The sequence below is a fragment of the Pseudorasbora parva genome, chromosome 3, assembly GCF_024679245.1.
Source record: "Pseudorasbora parva isolate DD20220531a chromosome 3, ASM2467924v1, whole genome shotgun sequence".
NCBI lineage: Eukaryota > Metazoa > Chordata > Actinopteri > Cypriniformes > Gobionidae > Pseudorasbora > Pseudorasbora parva.
The window spans coordinates 32,835,118-32,852,427 of NC_090174.1; the positions used below are offsets into that span (position 1 = coordinate 32,835,118).

The 17,310-nt window shown below is 37.0% G+C and overlaps 1 protein-coding gene across 3 annotated transcripts; it reads right to left on the bottom strand.

The window, feature by feature from the left end:
- Positions 1-208: 208 nt before the first annotated feature.
- On the bottom strand, positions 209-16,704 carry cdc42ep2 (CDC42 effector protein (Rho GTPase binding) 2). 3 transcript variants are annotated; one of them, XM_067438500.1, is made up of 3 exons: positions 10,069-10,914; positions 9,833-9,959; positions 209-4,646 (listed from the first exon to the last, which is right to left on the bottom strand). In XM_067438500.1, exon 3 carries the CDS (start codon positions 4,524-4,526, stop codon positions 3,588-3,590), a length of 939 nt encoding a protein of 312 aa, XP_067294601.1. In that variant the 5' UTR covers positions 4,527-4,646; positions 9,833-9,959; positions 10,069-10,914; the 3' UTR covers positions 209-3,587. The 3 variants fall into 3 exon arrangements, with proteins under 3 accessions (XP_067294601.1, XP_067294603.1, XP_067294602.1); XM_067438502.1 differs by lacking the exons at positions 9,833-9,959; positions 10,069-10,914 and adding an exon at positions 15,523-16,704; XM_067438501.1 differs by lacking the exon at positions 9,833-9,959 and having other exon boundaries at positions 10,004-10,914.
- Positions 16,705-17,310: the final 606 nt, after the last annotated feature.

Consider the following 17,310-nt stretch of genomic DNA (forward strand, 5'->3'; position numbering starts at 1 on the left):
CACTCCACCGTTTTTAGAAATAGGGCTTATTTAACTTCTTACCTACATTTAGATATGTGGGCAAATGGATTTTTGTCTCAGTGCCTGCATTGTTTTAGTTTGGCAGGGTCGCAGCTAGCTTAGCTTAGCATAATGAATGGAATCCTATGTTGCCAGCTAGCATGTCCCAAGTACAAATAGCGATGCAGATTAAGACTAGGCAATTTCCTAGACAGATATTGACTTGGGACTATATTATGGGGAAGCACAGGCGAAGCACTGCTACACTGGCACAGAGATATCACGCAACACATTTGCGATCGCTCTACAGCTGGAGGACATGAGGTTGCGCTGTGATATCTCTGCGCTCAAGTAGCATTGCTTCACCTATGCTTCCCCATAATATAGTCCCAAGTCAATATGTTTCTAGGAAATCACCTTGTCTTAATCTGCATCGCTATTTGTACTCGTTGTGTATATGCAGGCCACAAGAAGTAAGTAGGTGGGGTTTTATTTTTATTTTTTAGATCACTTTTACTCGGGACATGCTAGCTGGCAACATAGGATTCCATTCATTATGCTAAGCTAAACTAGACTAAAACAATGCATGCACTGAGACAAAAATCCATTTGTCCACATATCTAAATGTAGGGAAGATGTCGAATAAGCCCTATTTCTAAAAATGGAGGAGTGTTTCTTTAAGCTTGCAAATACTTGGCCGAATGGAAAGGTACACCATAGGATTTAATCTCTCTTGAGATCTTATGTATGTCTGAAGTTAAGTGCACAGAACTTTGAATAGATTCAGCTTTGGAAATGGAATTCACAATTTAAAGGCCCACTGAAATCAAAATTATTATTTTTAGCATGACTGTGTTAGCCTTAAAGATATGAATAAGCTGCTATGTTCCAAAACAATGACACAATTTGCATTTATGAGATATAAGCATTCAAAACTTACACTCTCTCACTTCCGTTAAAACGGATTACAGATTTTGATGACATCATCACAGACTTCACTTTCCCATCAAATTTTCTGTCCAATCAAAATGCTGTCTAGAATCTAAAGCCCGCCCCCTACACTGCTGAAGTTGTTTTCACTGTCAGTCATTTGGTCACACACATTTACTAATTTCTACATGTTGTAGGCACATAGCACACTATATATGTGATAGGAAACGATTCAGTGTAAATATGCTTTCAGTTGAGGGGAATGAAGTCTGTTTTCAAGTCAGTTTCACGCACCGCAGCAGCGCACACCAACGGATCTGGTATAAATTTAGACTACAGAGACGAGAGTGCAGCGCGATCATATGCACGAGTCGGCGCAGACAACAAAACATATCGGAGTCGGGCCCATTTAAATTCTGCACAGAATGCAGCATTTCAAAGCCATATGGAGGAGATTATGATGATAAACAGTGAGACGAAACTGGCTTTACCAAACAGAAAAGCTCTAGTAAAACTGTTTATTAATGAAACGCTATTGGCCGTTTAAAAAAAAAGGGAGGAGCTGGTAACCGCTGGAGCCATTTCAGGGGAAATTAGGTCAACACATTGAATAATGCGACGCGTTCCAAAGCACTTCAGTGGGCCTTTGAGGATAAAATTCTAAGAAAAAAAATCACTAGTAACAAAAATTAACAAGGAACCAAGAATCATTAAGAAGCAACCAATAAATACTCAGATTCTTAGTGTTGCTGATGACACTGGAATGCAGTGAAAGTGACAAATTTCCTGCTCTATTTCTGACGTACTCCAAGTGCTTGCACTTCTTCTAATACTTAATGGTAAATGGATTTGCAAAGGTCGCTTTGTTGCATAGAGTGTGGACCGCTTACAGCTGTTGCAGCATGACATGAGAACGGTTGTGTCCAGGTGTAGAAAAAGTAATATAGATTTTTTTTTAATGCTACACTGTGTAACTTTATTAGTTTATTCTTAGCTAAAAACAATTAGTTCTTTCAAAAATATATGTGCTCATTAATGTATATTTACTTCTTTCAAGTAATAAAGTATTCTCGTAAGTTTATAATATGCCATTGATAATACATACGGTTTTCAAGCTTCGCCTTTCGCGTTTTAACACTCGATGGCATTGTGTCGAATGTGAAGAGGGGGATTGCCATGTTAATCTTGGACTAAATCGGCCACCGTAGGAGTTAAAACGAAATTGAGAATTGAGAGGAACAGAAACTATTATTCACTGGATGGTCATATACCTTTTCACCACTAGATGGGGGGAAAATATCACACAGTGTAGCTTTAAAGGTAGGCCAAGTACATTTTTTTGTTAAAAAAATATATAAACGATTATGGTATGGTATGCCTAAGTGTTTATATTTGAAAAAATTCTGAAAACCGCTATGGAATACCCCAGTACCTATGTGACTAGTCATATACATTAACAGAGAAGTAGCTCTGGCTACAGTTATCACTCGAGATGCTTGGTTTTATTTATTAACCTCTAGCGCGTCAAAAGTTAAATAGTGGACCTTTAAATATGAGAACTGATGATTTTAAATGAATACAGTAGTTTTTCTTAGAGCGGTTACAGTGCAAAGGTAGCATCACATAAAGCTGATTGCAATATGACAGTGCATTTCTGTTTATATATGCTCTTTTGTTGACAGTTTGTTTGATTTTGTGGTAGGTTAGAAAAAAGCAGAGTTATTTTAATTTATAATCTGACAAGAAAATAATACTTGAGTATAAGTCTATGAACGGAAAGCATATTAAGCCCTGTGGGGTGGGTTACATGGGGGATACCAAGGTAACACAAGCCCTTCTTTAGGCCCCATCACTCACTCTCAATCAGAGAAAGGAAAAACTACTGCTGCCTGAAAAGTGATCATCTGTCAAAGCCTCAGGGGTGGCAGAAACCCCAACAACAACCAAACACAGTACAAAAAAAAAAAGATATATTTTATGAAAGGAAAACATTCCATATTCCTGCTCAGTGAAAAACCAGCCTTCGGGTTTCTGAACAATGAAGACTACTCCCAACAAAAAGAGAACGTTAAAATCCCAGGGTGTAGACACACAGGCCTCCTGGCGCGTGTGTGTGTCCAGATCATTAGGGAGGAGCTGCGCATTTTTACCCGATTACACAAATTGCAACAACACAGAAGGGGGAGATGATGTCATCGTTGCTCTGAAAAAGAAAAATGTCAGTTTTCTTTTCCTGTAGTGGTACAGGAGGCCTGTAGCATGTGCTCCATAATAGTACATACTGTACATTCAATGCAGGTAGTTTGAGATGTGCTTGCTAAATTGCTTTCAGATGTTTCAAAATGTATCTAAGAGTAGATCTAAAACCAGAATTGGTGCATTGCTTGTATTCCAAAAATAACAGATGAATTAAAACAATCCATTCGAATACAGAGAAATCCAACGCTGAAATGGATTCAGTGTTGATTGGGTTTAAATCCTGTATTTTTTCAAAGATTTTATGCACAGTGAGCAAAAAGGTCAAAGTCTCCAGGAAATGCCATTGTACAGCAGGTAAGTGAGTTCTCTCGGATGGCAAAATGTTTTGATACATGAGAAAAATGAGCTTCGCTCATGTATGTACCGTCAAGCTTCGACCCACATGTCTTTGTTCACTTTCAGGTATATATCTCTTGTCGTCCACTGGGTGTAAGTCGCCCACTGAACGTCCCTGTTCTCTGGTTGTCCATGATCTGAAGAACATCCTCTAGGATGGATGGCCCCAAATCCAGATGGAGGGAAAGCATAGAACCGGCGTTGGACAAATAAGGCCTTTCTTCCCCATCTCCATCCTTCATGAATTTCTCATCTTCCTCAGTATCTGGACTCGGCCCAAATGTGTGCAAATTAACTGGACAGTGGTTTGGAGATGCAGGAAGCGATGTATGTCGAGACACGTTCCTCTCTTCCAGGTGCAGTCTGGGAGGTTTAGGAGGTGGCGCGAGAGACGGAGATGTCGGGGGCGATTGGGTTGTTGTCAGGGCTGTTGGGACCTCAGTGGTCACCGTTGCTGCTGAAGTCACAGCCGGGAGGGTGAGCGCCTGCACCCCTCCAATGATAGGAAGTGACAAAGCGTTTTTCAGCAGAGGCGAGCTCTCACTGGCTGGTGGGTGACTGCTTACACTCGCTGTGCGACTTAGTTGGAGTGACCCTTGATGACTTTGCTGCCCTGGTAACAGGTGAAATTTACCTTGTAGGAAAGACAGGTCACCGAATAGATCGTCAGCGCCTCCCCCACTGCCAATGTGGATGGTGTGTCTGAAGTCTCCCAGAGGAGGGCTGATCATGTCGGATGAAAGGAGGTCACGGAGCTTTTCCTTCTTTCCTTTACGACTTCGCCGTTTAAGGTATATGGGAGCCTTGGCAGACATGTCTGACCCACTGCGTCCTCCAGCACAACAGAGAGACAGACCTTGCAGCAGGATGAACGGATGAGAGGAAAAGTGAAGAGAATAAATGGACTGTACACGTGAAGAGGAGACACAAATCACAATGCACTTAGCATTCAAAATCAATCCAACTGGAAAAGTCAGGATACTTTTTTGATTCTCTCTCATGAAAAAAATTCATTGGTTCATAGTGTCTCTTCCAGAATTCACATTTGCAGGCCACGTGCAGAAAGACAGTATCAGGACAACAATTCGGACATCATGCTAGTCCAGTCCAGTCCAGTCTGCCTGCAGTTTTGGAGAGAAAAAGAAAAAGTATTTAAAACATACATTGATACTAACTGAACATGTTTTACACAAAGCAGCACTAATTTTATCATAGATTTTCCATTCACAATAAATTACATTTTAAAATACATTAAAATAGAAAACAGTTCTTTTAAATTGTAATAATATTTGACAATATTACTGATTTTAATAAATGCAAATTTGGTGAACATAAGATACTTTTTTTGAATACATTTGACTCTTTCCCAGTCAGCATTTTGTTTTTTAAATTGCCAGCATCACAAATTTTCACACTTTTTTTATGGCCCCCAAAATAGTCTGCTTTTAAACAACAAAAAACCCTGTTTACATAAAAAGCTTGCACAGTTATTACTCGTCCCTGAGCCAGCATTCAGTAACATTAGGCATTTGGATTTATATGCGGTTTAATCTTATTTTACATATGGATCTGCTTACATATGCCATCTTGGGTTGCCACCTTCAGTGTGGCAAAATAAGGGACACCCATTCACTATGATACCCAGATGCTTCTCTGCAAAGTGTGCAGTTCACTTGAGGTTCATAATGAGTTACTGGACAGACTTATTGATACTTTTTCTATTCAGCCCTATATCTGGAGATCCACTTGCGTTCAAACGTTGGACGCAAGCTCGACATGTTTTTTAAAAGCCTTGCGAGTTTACAGCGCATGTTCTTGACTCCGTTGCTACGGCAACAAAGCTACTAACACACAATCGCACACGCATGAGCTTCTGTACTACTTATAGTGAAATTGATTTCTTTATATTTGCTATTAGTATTCTCCAAACTGCAAAATCGTTACGCGTTTATTGAACTATGTGTGGACCTATGTAAAATACGGGACAAATCTTGTATTGATTTAATACGGGATGCGTCAATTTGCCTGTAAATACGGGGATGATTCCGTATTTCACGGGACGGGTGGCAACCCTAATGCCATCGCTTGTTTCTGCTTTTTTTTTCCCGCATACGTTTTGATCGTGAAAATTATGTCAATGGCGGGAGAAGCGCTGTCTATTAAATTATGGACATTTTCATAATTTCCTGATCTTTTTGTTTTCTTGCTTTTATTTACAACTGAACCGAGACAACCTTAAGAGTAAAAATAAAACGATTATATCATTACAAAAAGATGAAACCAATCCGTTCTTTAGGTCAAAGTTAAAAGTGGGATTAACTTGATGGGAAGACAACAGGAAAAAATGCTACCAAATTTAATAAGAATTGAGAGATGATAAACTATAATTTAGATAAGACTCAGAGCAAATAATCAGGGGCTGTTGTTAGTCTTGGCATGCTTGACTTGCACTCATAGGACTTTATCATGTCTCTATGTGTTTGCTGATAGTGGACTCCAAACTTTTGAGTGCATGTGTTAGTGTTTCTCTGTGTGCTGAAAGGTTTAACAGACCGTAAGACCTGCAGTGTGACAATACATCAGGGGCTCCAGAGCATGACTCGTAACGCATACCTTTAGCATTAAATCATACTTTTGGAGTTGAATCAGTTAACTATATCCTTGTGTGTATATGTGTCTGTGTGTGTGTGTTTCCTTCAGCCTTGACTTTTATCAAGGTTAGTTTAACTGGCACACACTCAGACCAAAAACAAAGGCCAGTGTTTCCATCTCAAGTGTGGGAAAAGCCACCTCGCTGTTGCATAAGTGACCCAGCTAAAGTCAGGGAGGCTCTGAAATGTTCCAGTGAATAAACTACAGTGTGTTCACACATCATTTCCCTCAAATGATACTGATCTTAGATGTGTCAATTAGGTGTTGTGTGTCTTGCCTAACAGATTTAATCAACACAGTGCTGTATGCGGGTCATTCAATCATGTGGTTTTTCCAGTTTGATCATGGATTTGTAAAGTAATTTTTTTAAAGTAGATTTTAAACATTCTATTAGACAAGTATGTGTTTTTATACGGAAATCACTGTTTGTTGTACAAATTCATGGTAACAGCTGACAAATGTAGCAAAACAAAATTAAGTGATAAAACTAGAAAACTTGGCCTTGGAAAAGTTCACTAAAAATATGTTATTATGACAAAGGATTATCATAAAGGTCTCTTCATCATTAAAAGATTATTCAATCTCATGTCGTTTCTAACCTTTATGGCTTAAAAGAACATAACATATCTCAATCCGTATATATACGTGTGTGTTTGTGTGTGTGTAATTGACAAAACAGTTTCATATGTGAGCACAAGGGGATATTATGGTAACAAGTCATTTCAATAATGCATTATGTCACCTAACATCTAAAAATAGAATAAAGACCAAATGCTATCTTTTATTTAAATATTTCTGTTTAAAATGTGCTATACAACAAGGGGATCTTAAAAACAAAGAAGTTTAGGCAGGCTTGTATTTTTCATGAGATACCCTCTAACTTGATTTGTTTAGAAAGTGTCAAATTTAATTTACAAACAGTAGTAAAAGTTGGCATCAGCAATTTATTGTTCAAGATATTTTTTTAACATGCATATGAAACACCCAAAAGAAAGCATGTGAATGTTGAGTGTGCATTGCAAATGTGCACATGATTGTGCACTCAATAAACTGAGCAAGATCTATGATCTATGATGAACCAAGTAGAGTCAGAGAACAACCGACTGATGAGAGATTCATTAAATTACATTGCAACCTGCACATTTTGTATCATTACAAGCGCCAAGTAACTTTTTAGGTGAAATAATTTACAAGTTATTGTTTTGCATATAAGGTAAAAAGTTAAAGTGAAATAAGTATTGTTAATAATCTTAAATTTCAGATTAAAATTAGAATGAGAATCTGGATGAAATTAAAGTTAAACTACAAGTCAGCATAAGATCAGAGATCAGCAGCATCAGCTTCATAATCTAACAGAGTTAACACTGCTTTAACCAAAAGTGGGTCAACATTAACAAGACTGCTCTCTGAATAACAACTTTGGATCTCAGAAAGGCTCTAATCAAACCACAACTGAATAACTGAATTTTCCAGAGAAGGAATCAGGCGAGTCCTGTTCAGACTCGCAAAGGAGTGTCAGGAAGTGCCAATCGTTTTTCTTTTATGGTATTCCGATATCTCTGTTTATAACCATCCAATCATAGATATTAAACACTTCAGTGGATCTCTGAGTCTGGAGAATATGATGTATAGCCTACCATCATTTAACTCTATTAAAGTCATTTAAAAAACAGGCATTGTACAATGTTGAAATTAACTGTGCCCCTCCTCTGAAGGCCTGGGGTTATTTATCAGTTTCAGAGCAGAAGGGAACAATGTTGCTAGAAAGTGTAAATGAGGCGCTGTGCTCAGACAAGCCCTTCCACAGACCGCTCTGTTTGTTAGACAATGCAGAGAACACACTGACACAAAAACACAACAGCTTTTGGCTATTTAAAAAGAGAATTATTGTCAGACCTGACAGTAAACTATCAAAACGTGAAAGTCATGATCTTTGAAAAAAAAATTGCTCAGATCTCACACAAATGTTTATCATCAAACAGAAACACTGAAGTTACTTAATCAAGCTTGGTCTAAAAATCAGCACAATTGGCCTTTTTCTTTGGTTGTGAATGAAAAACAAAGAATCCTTCAAATAAAAAAATCCCTGACATTCCAATTAGAATCTGGCTCCAATTATTCAAAACATTCATCAAACCAATGGAAGTAAAAGGAGCTTAGGTATACCTATAAAATTTGCATTTATAACAGATTTGACTATAAGATTCTCAGGACAACCATATAGGCCTACTCACAAATATTCTATCCAATATATTATTGGACAGTCATCATTATGAATTGGAACCTAACAGCCCAAAATCGAGAATACACCATAGAAAACTATGACAACAAGTAACTGATGGTGTATAGACTGAGTGAACACAGCTCGGCCATTGAGAAGAGCCACCAGAGCACCTCCCCCAAGACCCTTCAAGACTAGTTCAAAAATGTGTAATGCTGAAGCTGTTCTGTTTGAAAGGAGGTCAATGGAGGACAATACACTGAATACACTGCTCTTGTGTGGAAACAGCTTGTCTGTTAATAAACTGACTACCTCCCTGTCTGTGTCATAAACACGTGAAATTACATTAATTTTGGAATGAGCAATAATTGTAATCTGATATCTAAAAATAGCTTAAAATAGTTAAGTTTTTTTTTATTAATTTTATGGAACTACACATTTACTTCTATGGGATTACCAAACATTTGAAAACTCTGAAAGGGATTGATGTTTCCCTCACTGAGGAACGCTTCCTCACATAAAAATATGAAATAGCCTAACTAAAACCACTTTTTTTTTTTTTTTTTTTTTTTGCACAAAATAAACAATATTTTGTTTGGAATTGGAATTTATATACATATATATATATATATATATATATATATATATATATATATATATATATATATATATATATATATATATATATATTCCAATTCCAAACAAAATGTATCTAATTGTAGAAGACTTCCTGAAATGTCATATAAACAAAGCTTGTCTTGAATAACTTTATTAATAGGTCTACTTGCAACAATAGGAATTTATATGAATTTTAATTCCACTTAATTTAATACAAAATACAAATCTGTTTGCAATCTCGAAATTAAAAACTATTCAATTTCAGAAACTGAATTTACAAGGCAGCTCCCTGTTGTGGAGGCAGTGCCAGAACCTGTCATTGCCTCGGTTCAAAGCAAAGATGTCATGTGGGCGCGCGTACTCGCGCAACAAAACTATACAATTTAGGCTACACAGTTTTAAAGTCATTACACCCCTTTACAGATCACATTAAGTTGCTATTCAAATGTATTTATTTTTTTAAAGTAGACGATATTTGTTATTAAAGGAGAGGCACGTACCAAAAAAATGTAACTCCGTACATATCACAGCTGCCCAATGTCATCATGGCAGTGTGCGCGCACCACCCCGCGCTCCTTTGGCCATCAGAGCGACACCCCACATTATTACCCGCGGACACAATATTTTCCTAAACTTAAAAGAATGTATCGAACATGTTCTAAAGATATAATTTGTAGGCTACCAATAAAACACACAAAAAAAGAAAAAAACACTGGTGTGAAGAAAACGCTCCCATATAGCCTACTATTACTTTACATTGTGTTCAAGCTTCTTCTTTCTTTTACACTTCACATGCAAATACTATATTTTGCCTACCGTTTAGATTCCCGTGTGATCAACTCCTTTCCAAAACGCATCTATGCACAGGTCTCTCAGGTCAAAATTAATCCATACCAATTCTGCTCGGTCATATATACTTCCTCCAGCGCGAAAACCTGCAGAACTGACAGAAGTACAAAAATAACCCTAACACTTGATACCACATACCTATACAGAGAGTATTTGCTGATCCAGTAGAAATAGAGCCGCGCTATAGAGCGCTGTAAGCCCACCTCACATCACTGCTGAAGCACAACGCACAGGACTGGACTCAATGGATCTGGATCGCTGTTGATATCTACAATCGTGTTATCCAGACCATTATTTGGCATTTGCCGCCGTGTTGTCCCGCTTCTTCCGTGTATGCTGAAGATTCCAGCAGGCAGCGCAGCGGAGTGAGTGAGTGTGTAGCGCATCACGCACGCACGCGCACGCACGCACGCCGCTGTCAGCACACGTTGCGGTGGTGACTCATAATTTGAAGTTATCACACCCTCCACACCTCTCTAAATCATATCAAAACAAAAGTCAATGTCTTTCTCTATTAACCCACTTTATTCAATAGATTGAAACAGAGCTGCATCTCCTCACAGAAAAATATAAAATAACTATTAAAAGATGTAGTTTTTTTTGTCAATAAAGGTATTCAAAAAGTTAAATCTGTCTCATTATATGCTTTGTTGTTTACTTGTGGCTTTATTATGGACTTTGTCGGAATTTTATTCTAATAAGGTTATTCATTGTTGTTCAGCACATTGGTCAAGCCAATTGTTTTTAATTGTGCTTTAGAAATCAATTTAAATTAAAACTATGACTGCAATATTAATAATTTCAATGAGTAAAGAGAAAAAAATGATGTGTTCTCTTGATAGCTTCCACGTTTTAACAATAAAACTAGACTTGAATTGTAATTATTTATGACTGCTATTATTATTTATGTCTATGATAACAGTTTTTAATGAATGAAGTACATTGAAGTAAAAAAAATGTAAAGATTTGAATAAATAAATGTATTCTTTCTATGGCTTCAACAATGAATTAACAATTACATTTTTAGTGACACTACTATAAATGCCCAATTAAATTTTCATAAATGTGGTTTTATGCTCACTGCATGTAGGGACCAGTATTCTGCAGCTGCAGCTAAAATTCACAATAAAATTAAACTCTTTTCGCTTAGTAAAGCACATCCACAAACATTGCAGTCCTATTGTACATTTACTAGTGATATCACTATTAACTAGACTGGGTAAACCCAGGCTGATCTGCTGGCAATTTGATTTCGCCCTGCAACTCAGTCTGGAAACCTGCATGTACATTAATTTCTACTGGGTCGCTGCCACTAATCTATATGTGGTGGCTGCCTACTGATCACGGCTTTTGTGGTCTGATTGGTTGAAGGACTATCCAATTGCGTAGTCATTTGAACAATGCTCGTTGATCACACCTCTTGTGCAGGAGAAAATACAGCAGACTTCTCAGACCAATGTTAAATCTTAAATTGAGTTAAGTCTGGTGATAGCCAGACAAACTATTCACAAGATGAACGGCGCCAATCCACAAGAGACTGTGTTTAACATGAGCGCTGGCCACTAACATAGTTGCCATCATATGACAGGCTGAGGTGCTTCACATGATGGAAGTTAGTGTTATGCTTTTTCCAATAAGAGCAACAGACCAAAGTCAATCTTTGGAGTAGCTCTAGATTTTTCCATATACGTATTGTGATTTAGGCCTACATCCGAGTGTAACATACGATTTAAATTCTATTTCAATATTTACAGATTTATTCAGCCTCCACTTTGAAAACCACGGTCATTCTAGCCCTCCATGCAGTACGCGTATAGCATTGCGTTAATACAATTTTTACATTTTAAAATAAAATCTTACACTGATATTTCACATTCATTCAGCCAGAGTCAGTATAATAAAGTAAATACAATTAAAAAACCTTGACCAACACCATAAATAAACTAAATACACATATTTAAAAAATAAATTTAAAAAAGCCTGGTAATGTGAAAATTACATTAAATGTTGAGTCATTTTAAATGTGCATTTTAAAAATAGTATCAAAATAGCTGTCTGATGTGGAATAAAATTTCATAAACTATTACCTGTTCTATCTGCAAATTCATAGTTAAAAAAAGAAAACTGTGAAAAAACATTTTCACAGACTTTAAAAAAAGAAAACCTGTTTTCACGGACTTCAGATTGATAGTAGACTTTCTCACGGTGTCAACCATTGTCAGGGCTTTCTGATGTTGCATTATAAAATAAAAGCACTCTAAAAACTCTACTCTACAAAAATATACTACCTGTTATTCTCTATGAATTTTGATATAAAAAGGAAACTCCCTGTTTCCACAGACCACTTTCACTTCAGATTGCGAGGACACTTCCTCAGTTTCATTCACTAAATGTCAGGACTGTCTGATGTTGCATTATAAAATAAAACCGGTTATATGCAAGTTTTTGGAGGACACTTATTTTGTTATTCAACATCACTGACATTGGACAAGTGACCCTGGGGGTGGTGTACTGTCAATCTGAAGTGAAAGAGGTCTGTGGAAACAGGGAGTTTCCTTTTTAGAGCTATCTAAATTCAAAGAAAAACAGGAAGTGTGAGTTTTTGGAGGGCTTTTATTGCAACATAAAGCCCTGACAATGGGTGCGACACTCTAAGAAGGTCTACTAAATCTGAAGTGAAAGTGGTCTGTGAAACTGATTTTTCCTTCAAAACTATAGGAATTTACGATTAGGTTATATATTAGTTTTATGAAAAACTTTTTTTTATTCCATATAATACTTGTTTTAAAATTTTATTATACATGTATACTATATATATTACTCAACATTTAATAATTTTTCACGTTATCAGGCCTTATTTTTTATATTTGTTTTATTTAATATTTATTTAAGTTATTAATGTATTTTTATTATTTTTTCATTATATTTATTCAGTATTAACAAACAAATGTAGGTTTTTACACAGTCTTTCTGTTATGCCTATTACAGGAGGCAAAACAATGTGTAGGCTAAATGACAGTTTTTTACAATGGATGAGCAGGAGTGCCTGGAGAATCCTAGCCTGGTTTCCAACACTCTCAAAAATAAAGGTTCCAAAAGGGTATTTTCACTTCATTGCCATAGAAGAAACAATGGTTCGCTCCAAAAAAACTTGAACAGCTTTTTTCTTAGTGCGAAGAGCATAATCTAATCTAAAGACCTCTTTTCCACTAGAGATTTGTGGAACAAAAAAAAAGTTTCCATGGATGGGATCTTCGTGGAACCATAGATGCCAATAAAGGTTCTTTATTGTTGTTCCATATTGCATTCCTACAGCTCTAAATGTGCTCCAAAGTTCATCAGTGACAATGACAGGATGTTCCAAAGAAATCTACCTCATGCAGATTGTAGAGACAAGAGACAACTAAAGCCAACAGTATCTCACGACCAATTCGAACACGTTTTCCGAGGTGGCTAATTTTGCTTACGTTTTGTCTAAATCCCGGTTACGGGTAGGTTTAGGGGTGGGTTTTGAAGGTAGCTCATTCATACAAATTCATATGAACTTGACAACTCGTCAAATATGTACGATTTAGCAAAATGTATTTAAGACACTCTCAGGAGCTTGAACAGACAGCCTTTCTTATCTCCCCATTTTTCTCTCACAGCTCTCAGTTCCATTTTTGCTTTACATCGTGGAATTTCCCTAATCTACAAGGTGGGTTCAGAGACTCTCCAGACCAACCAAATGCAAGCCTTCAACATAATTTTATGTTCTAAATTCCATTTGTAACACATGTTATTCTTACAACAAAACATAGTGATTATAGTAAAAAGTCTGTTAATTTATTTATTAATCAGACCTAGAAATTTGGATTCTGACAGTTCTATTTAGATGGTTTTATTACATTATCACATTCAATGGTTAACTTTACATTCTTAAACTGTCTCTCATTTTTCGCTTTTCATTCAGCACTAATTAAAGCATCATCTGATGGTTCTGTTCAACATATGGAGACCAGAGTGAAGCTAAATCATCTTTCATTGGTCACTTCCCCCCAGTCTGAGATTCACTGCTCTGAAAACTTCTCTTCACATTTTTCTTGCCTTGTCTCTCTGCTTATCTGCCCTCACGACCTTATCTGCTCTTATGAACCCCAAGCCCTCAGCATCACATATTGCCTGCAGAACAATCCGGGGTTATAATATCGTGTGTGCATGCGTGCATGTGTGTAGCTTTGATTGGGAACAGGGCCAACTATTATCCATTTTTTTATTCTTTAAATCCACTCCAGATGTGATGTGCATTTTATAGAGCAGACCTGATTCTTGAACACATGCTTATAGAAGCATACACACAACAGTTACACAAGATGTTTTCTGAAGCTGAAAAAGGAATCAGTGAATTATAGCATACTTCAGGATTGAAGGGAATTGGGAGTGGGTCTAATTGGTTAATTTTACCAGAATGCACAATATCTACCCCCCTGAAGCAAACAGTTATTTGCAAATTCAGCAGTCAAAAGGCAAACGAGTTCAACAGTCTTTGGTTCACATGTAAAGAAACCCTCACAGGTTTTTCTGTCTTTCTTTCCATTTTTCTGCACATCTCTGTCCATTTCTGTGCTCAGCTGCAAACCATTTAATTGGCATCTGTTAAACTTCATTCTATAACCACGCAGATGTCCCACGAGTTGGCTGGCATTGTAACTGACCATGTTTAGAGTCACTATAGTGCCATGATAAATTGGATGCCACCTGCTCAAAGTGTTAACTATCACTGACACAGACATCTATTTCAGCTTCAGCAAGTCCCTGAGTAAAACAAACACGCTCAACGATTATACTCAGCACTATATAACATTTTGAATGGGCAACAACAACACGCTTTTAAATGTTGAGATCATATAGGTACATTGCTGATCACATTACTAAATACATGTATACATACATGCATAAATATGCATATTCTTCTATGTTCATAATAAGGGCCTAAACGTTGTTTAATAAATAGCGAATCCATCAATACCATTTGAATCATAATTTAAGAGTCACTCGCCTGGTAAGTTTTTTTGCCCGGGTTATTCCTTCATAGTCTGTTCTTCTTACTCGTTGAAAACTCACGTGTAGCCTAACTTGATTACGCTAATGATCAAACTCATGCAAGCTTTTCCCAGTGGAGCTGAGTTTGCTCGGTCACGCGCACTGCAGTATGCTGACTCTACACTCTCTTCACTTCAACACTCAACAGCTATAAAATAAAATATTACCATTGGTTTACTGCACTGAAGTCGCGTTTTATCTGCAGTTCTGAATGACAGGAAAGAAAAACGCACCAGAATTTCCACTCTGTGAATGTTATCGAGAACTTTCTCACAACTATGACCTAACCTAGGCTACTTAACAAACGCCTTTCCTCAACTAATGACCGAAGAGATGATCTGCCACAGAGCCAAAATTCAGTTTTGTTTGACTCAAATTCTAGAACAAGCCATTGCGTAGGTTACAAAGTAGGTTACAAGCTACCGACGAACATTTTAAAATAACAACAATACACGTTACAGTTATGATAGGCCTACGTAAAACCACTCTTATCCTGTTAATTCATATACCACCATTTGAAGTGCATTGCGTCTAGAACAAACACGCTTTTTGTGAAAATTACAGAATTTACTTACAATAATTCTGATGCCATCCAGTGTCAAATTCTCTGATTCAGTAACGATGTTCTTTACATCTAATACCAGTCCGTTGGGGCTCAATGACAATTTGGTAACAGTTTGAAGTGGTGACAATTTAGTGGGGGTCCAGCCCCTCGCGCTGTGCTCAGGCGGTTTTAACGGTCGCTGGGTAACGCGCCATTGTGAATGAACACAAAGCGGGGGCCCGGTCGGGCTGGAGGTGAGGCCGCTGTCGCGCTTTAAATCGGTCTTAACATATTGCTACAGCGTTGCCAAGCGATTCTCAACACTCGATAGACTTGATAGATGGCACTCATCAGGACTGACATTTTAAAGCATAATAAGCACAGGAGGTGGAAGGACCATTAGTCTATTTATTACTAAACGGGGTATTTGCTTAATGAGCATCTGAACTTGGGGTGGGTGGGTAGGCTATAGCAGAGTATAAAGAGACCATAGAGTCTACAGGGCTATTTCCTGCATGCTTTGTTAATAGTTGGACGTCTGTAAGCAGTTGAAAGCTTGGTTGAGTATCAAGGACAGATTCAGAACAACTTGTTCTCTGTATGGCGCAGAGGTGGAGCGTGAACATCCAATGATTTGTTAGAGCATTCATAATTATATCAGCTCATTATAGAATAAAAAACGACTACATGAAAGTTAGCTCTAAAAGCACAAGATTCTCAAAGTCCGAAACTGCTGTGTCCAGCGAAGGAACTGATGGAGAGGTGTGCATTTGAGGCAAGCTGAATCTTGTTAAGATGGTAAACGTCTCATGGATGGGTTAAGGTCAAAGTTCATGACCTGTCAATGACTTAGCTGGAAAAAGAGGACTGCTTTGTGCTTAGACATGTATGGGAACTAAAAATATTAATTTATAACCAAATCATGTCTTTGACTAACAGAAGCTTTTGAAAGTCAAATGTTTTGGGGGATGGAAGTAACACTTTTTTTTAGCATCAGTAACTGAATGCTTGTTTGTGCTGGATCTCTCAAACTTTGATACACCGTAGCCACGTATGTCTACTACAAATAAAACTGAATTGGATGTACTTGGATCTACTACACAAATCATGGATTATGTGAGTTACCATCAAGTACAAAGAGTTCTGTTTAAGGTAATAATGGAAATAACTATTCCACAGATAACCTCTGTATAATGAACTGAAACGGATAAAGTTTTATCTTAAAAGACATGCACATAAACTACGATGGAAACACATTTACCGAAAAATCCATTGATGTGCAACAAAAATGTGACTTTGCGTCACAAATTGATGTGACTGACAACTGGACTCATTGGAATCATCATAAGGGGTTGGTTGTAACATTTTTTGACGGTTTATAACTATCCCCACCCCAAAACAACCTAACTATAAAATAAGCTAACTGTTTTAGCACATGGGTTTGAAGTTAGCATGAATGCAAAGCATCAAATTAAACTAAAGAAACATCTGGTTATGTAATTGTATATCAAATAATTGTATCTACAATACAATGATTATTAGACAAAAAGGTTACACCATTTTAAGGTGATGAAGTACTTTCTCAATTACAGTACTATAGAGTTAGTTATTACTTTAGTAAGTACATGTAGTAAAATGTTACCATGTCAACTTAAAATAAAGTGTTAAAGATATGTTTATATAAATATATATATATATATATATATATATATATATATATATTGATAAAATTATTTACTTTCCTGAAAATCAGTTTTTTGGCCAAAATATACCATGTTTATCACAGTCACAGTCACATGCCACTTCTCCTGTGAGCTCA

Bases quoted from the DNA above. Each gene is read 5' to 3' on its own strand.
- cdc42ep2 (XM_067438502.1), bottom strand. From the start codon at position 4,526: ATGAGAGAGAATCAAAAAAGTATCCTGACTTTTCCAGTTGGATTGATT.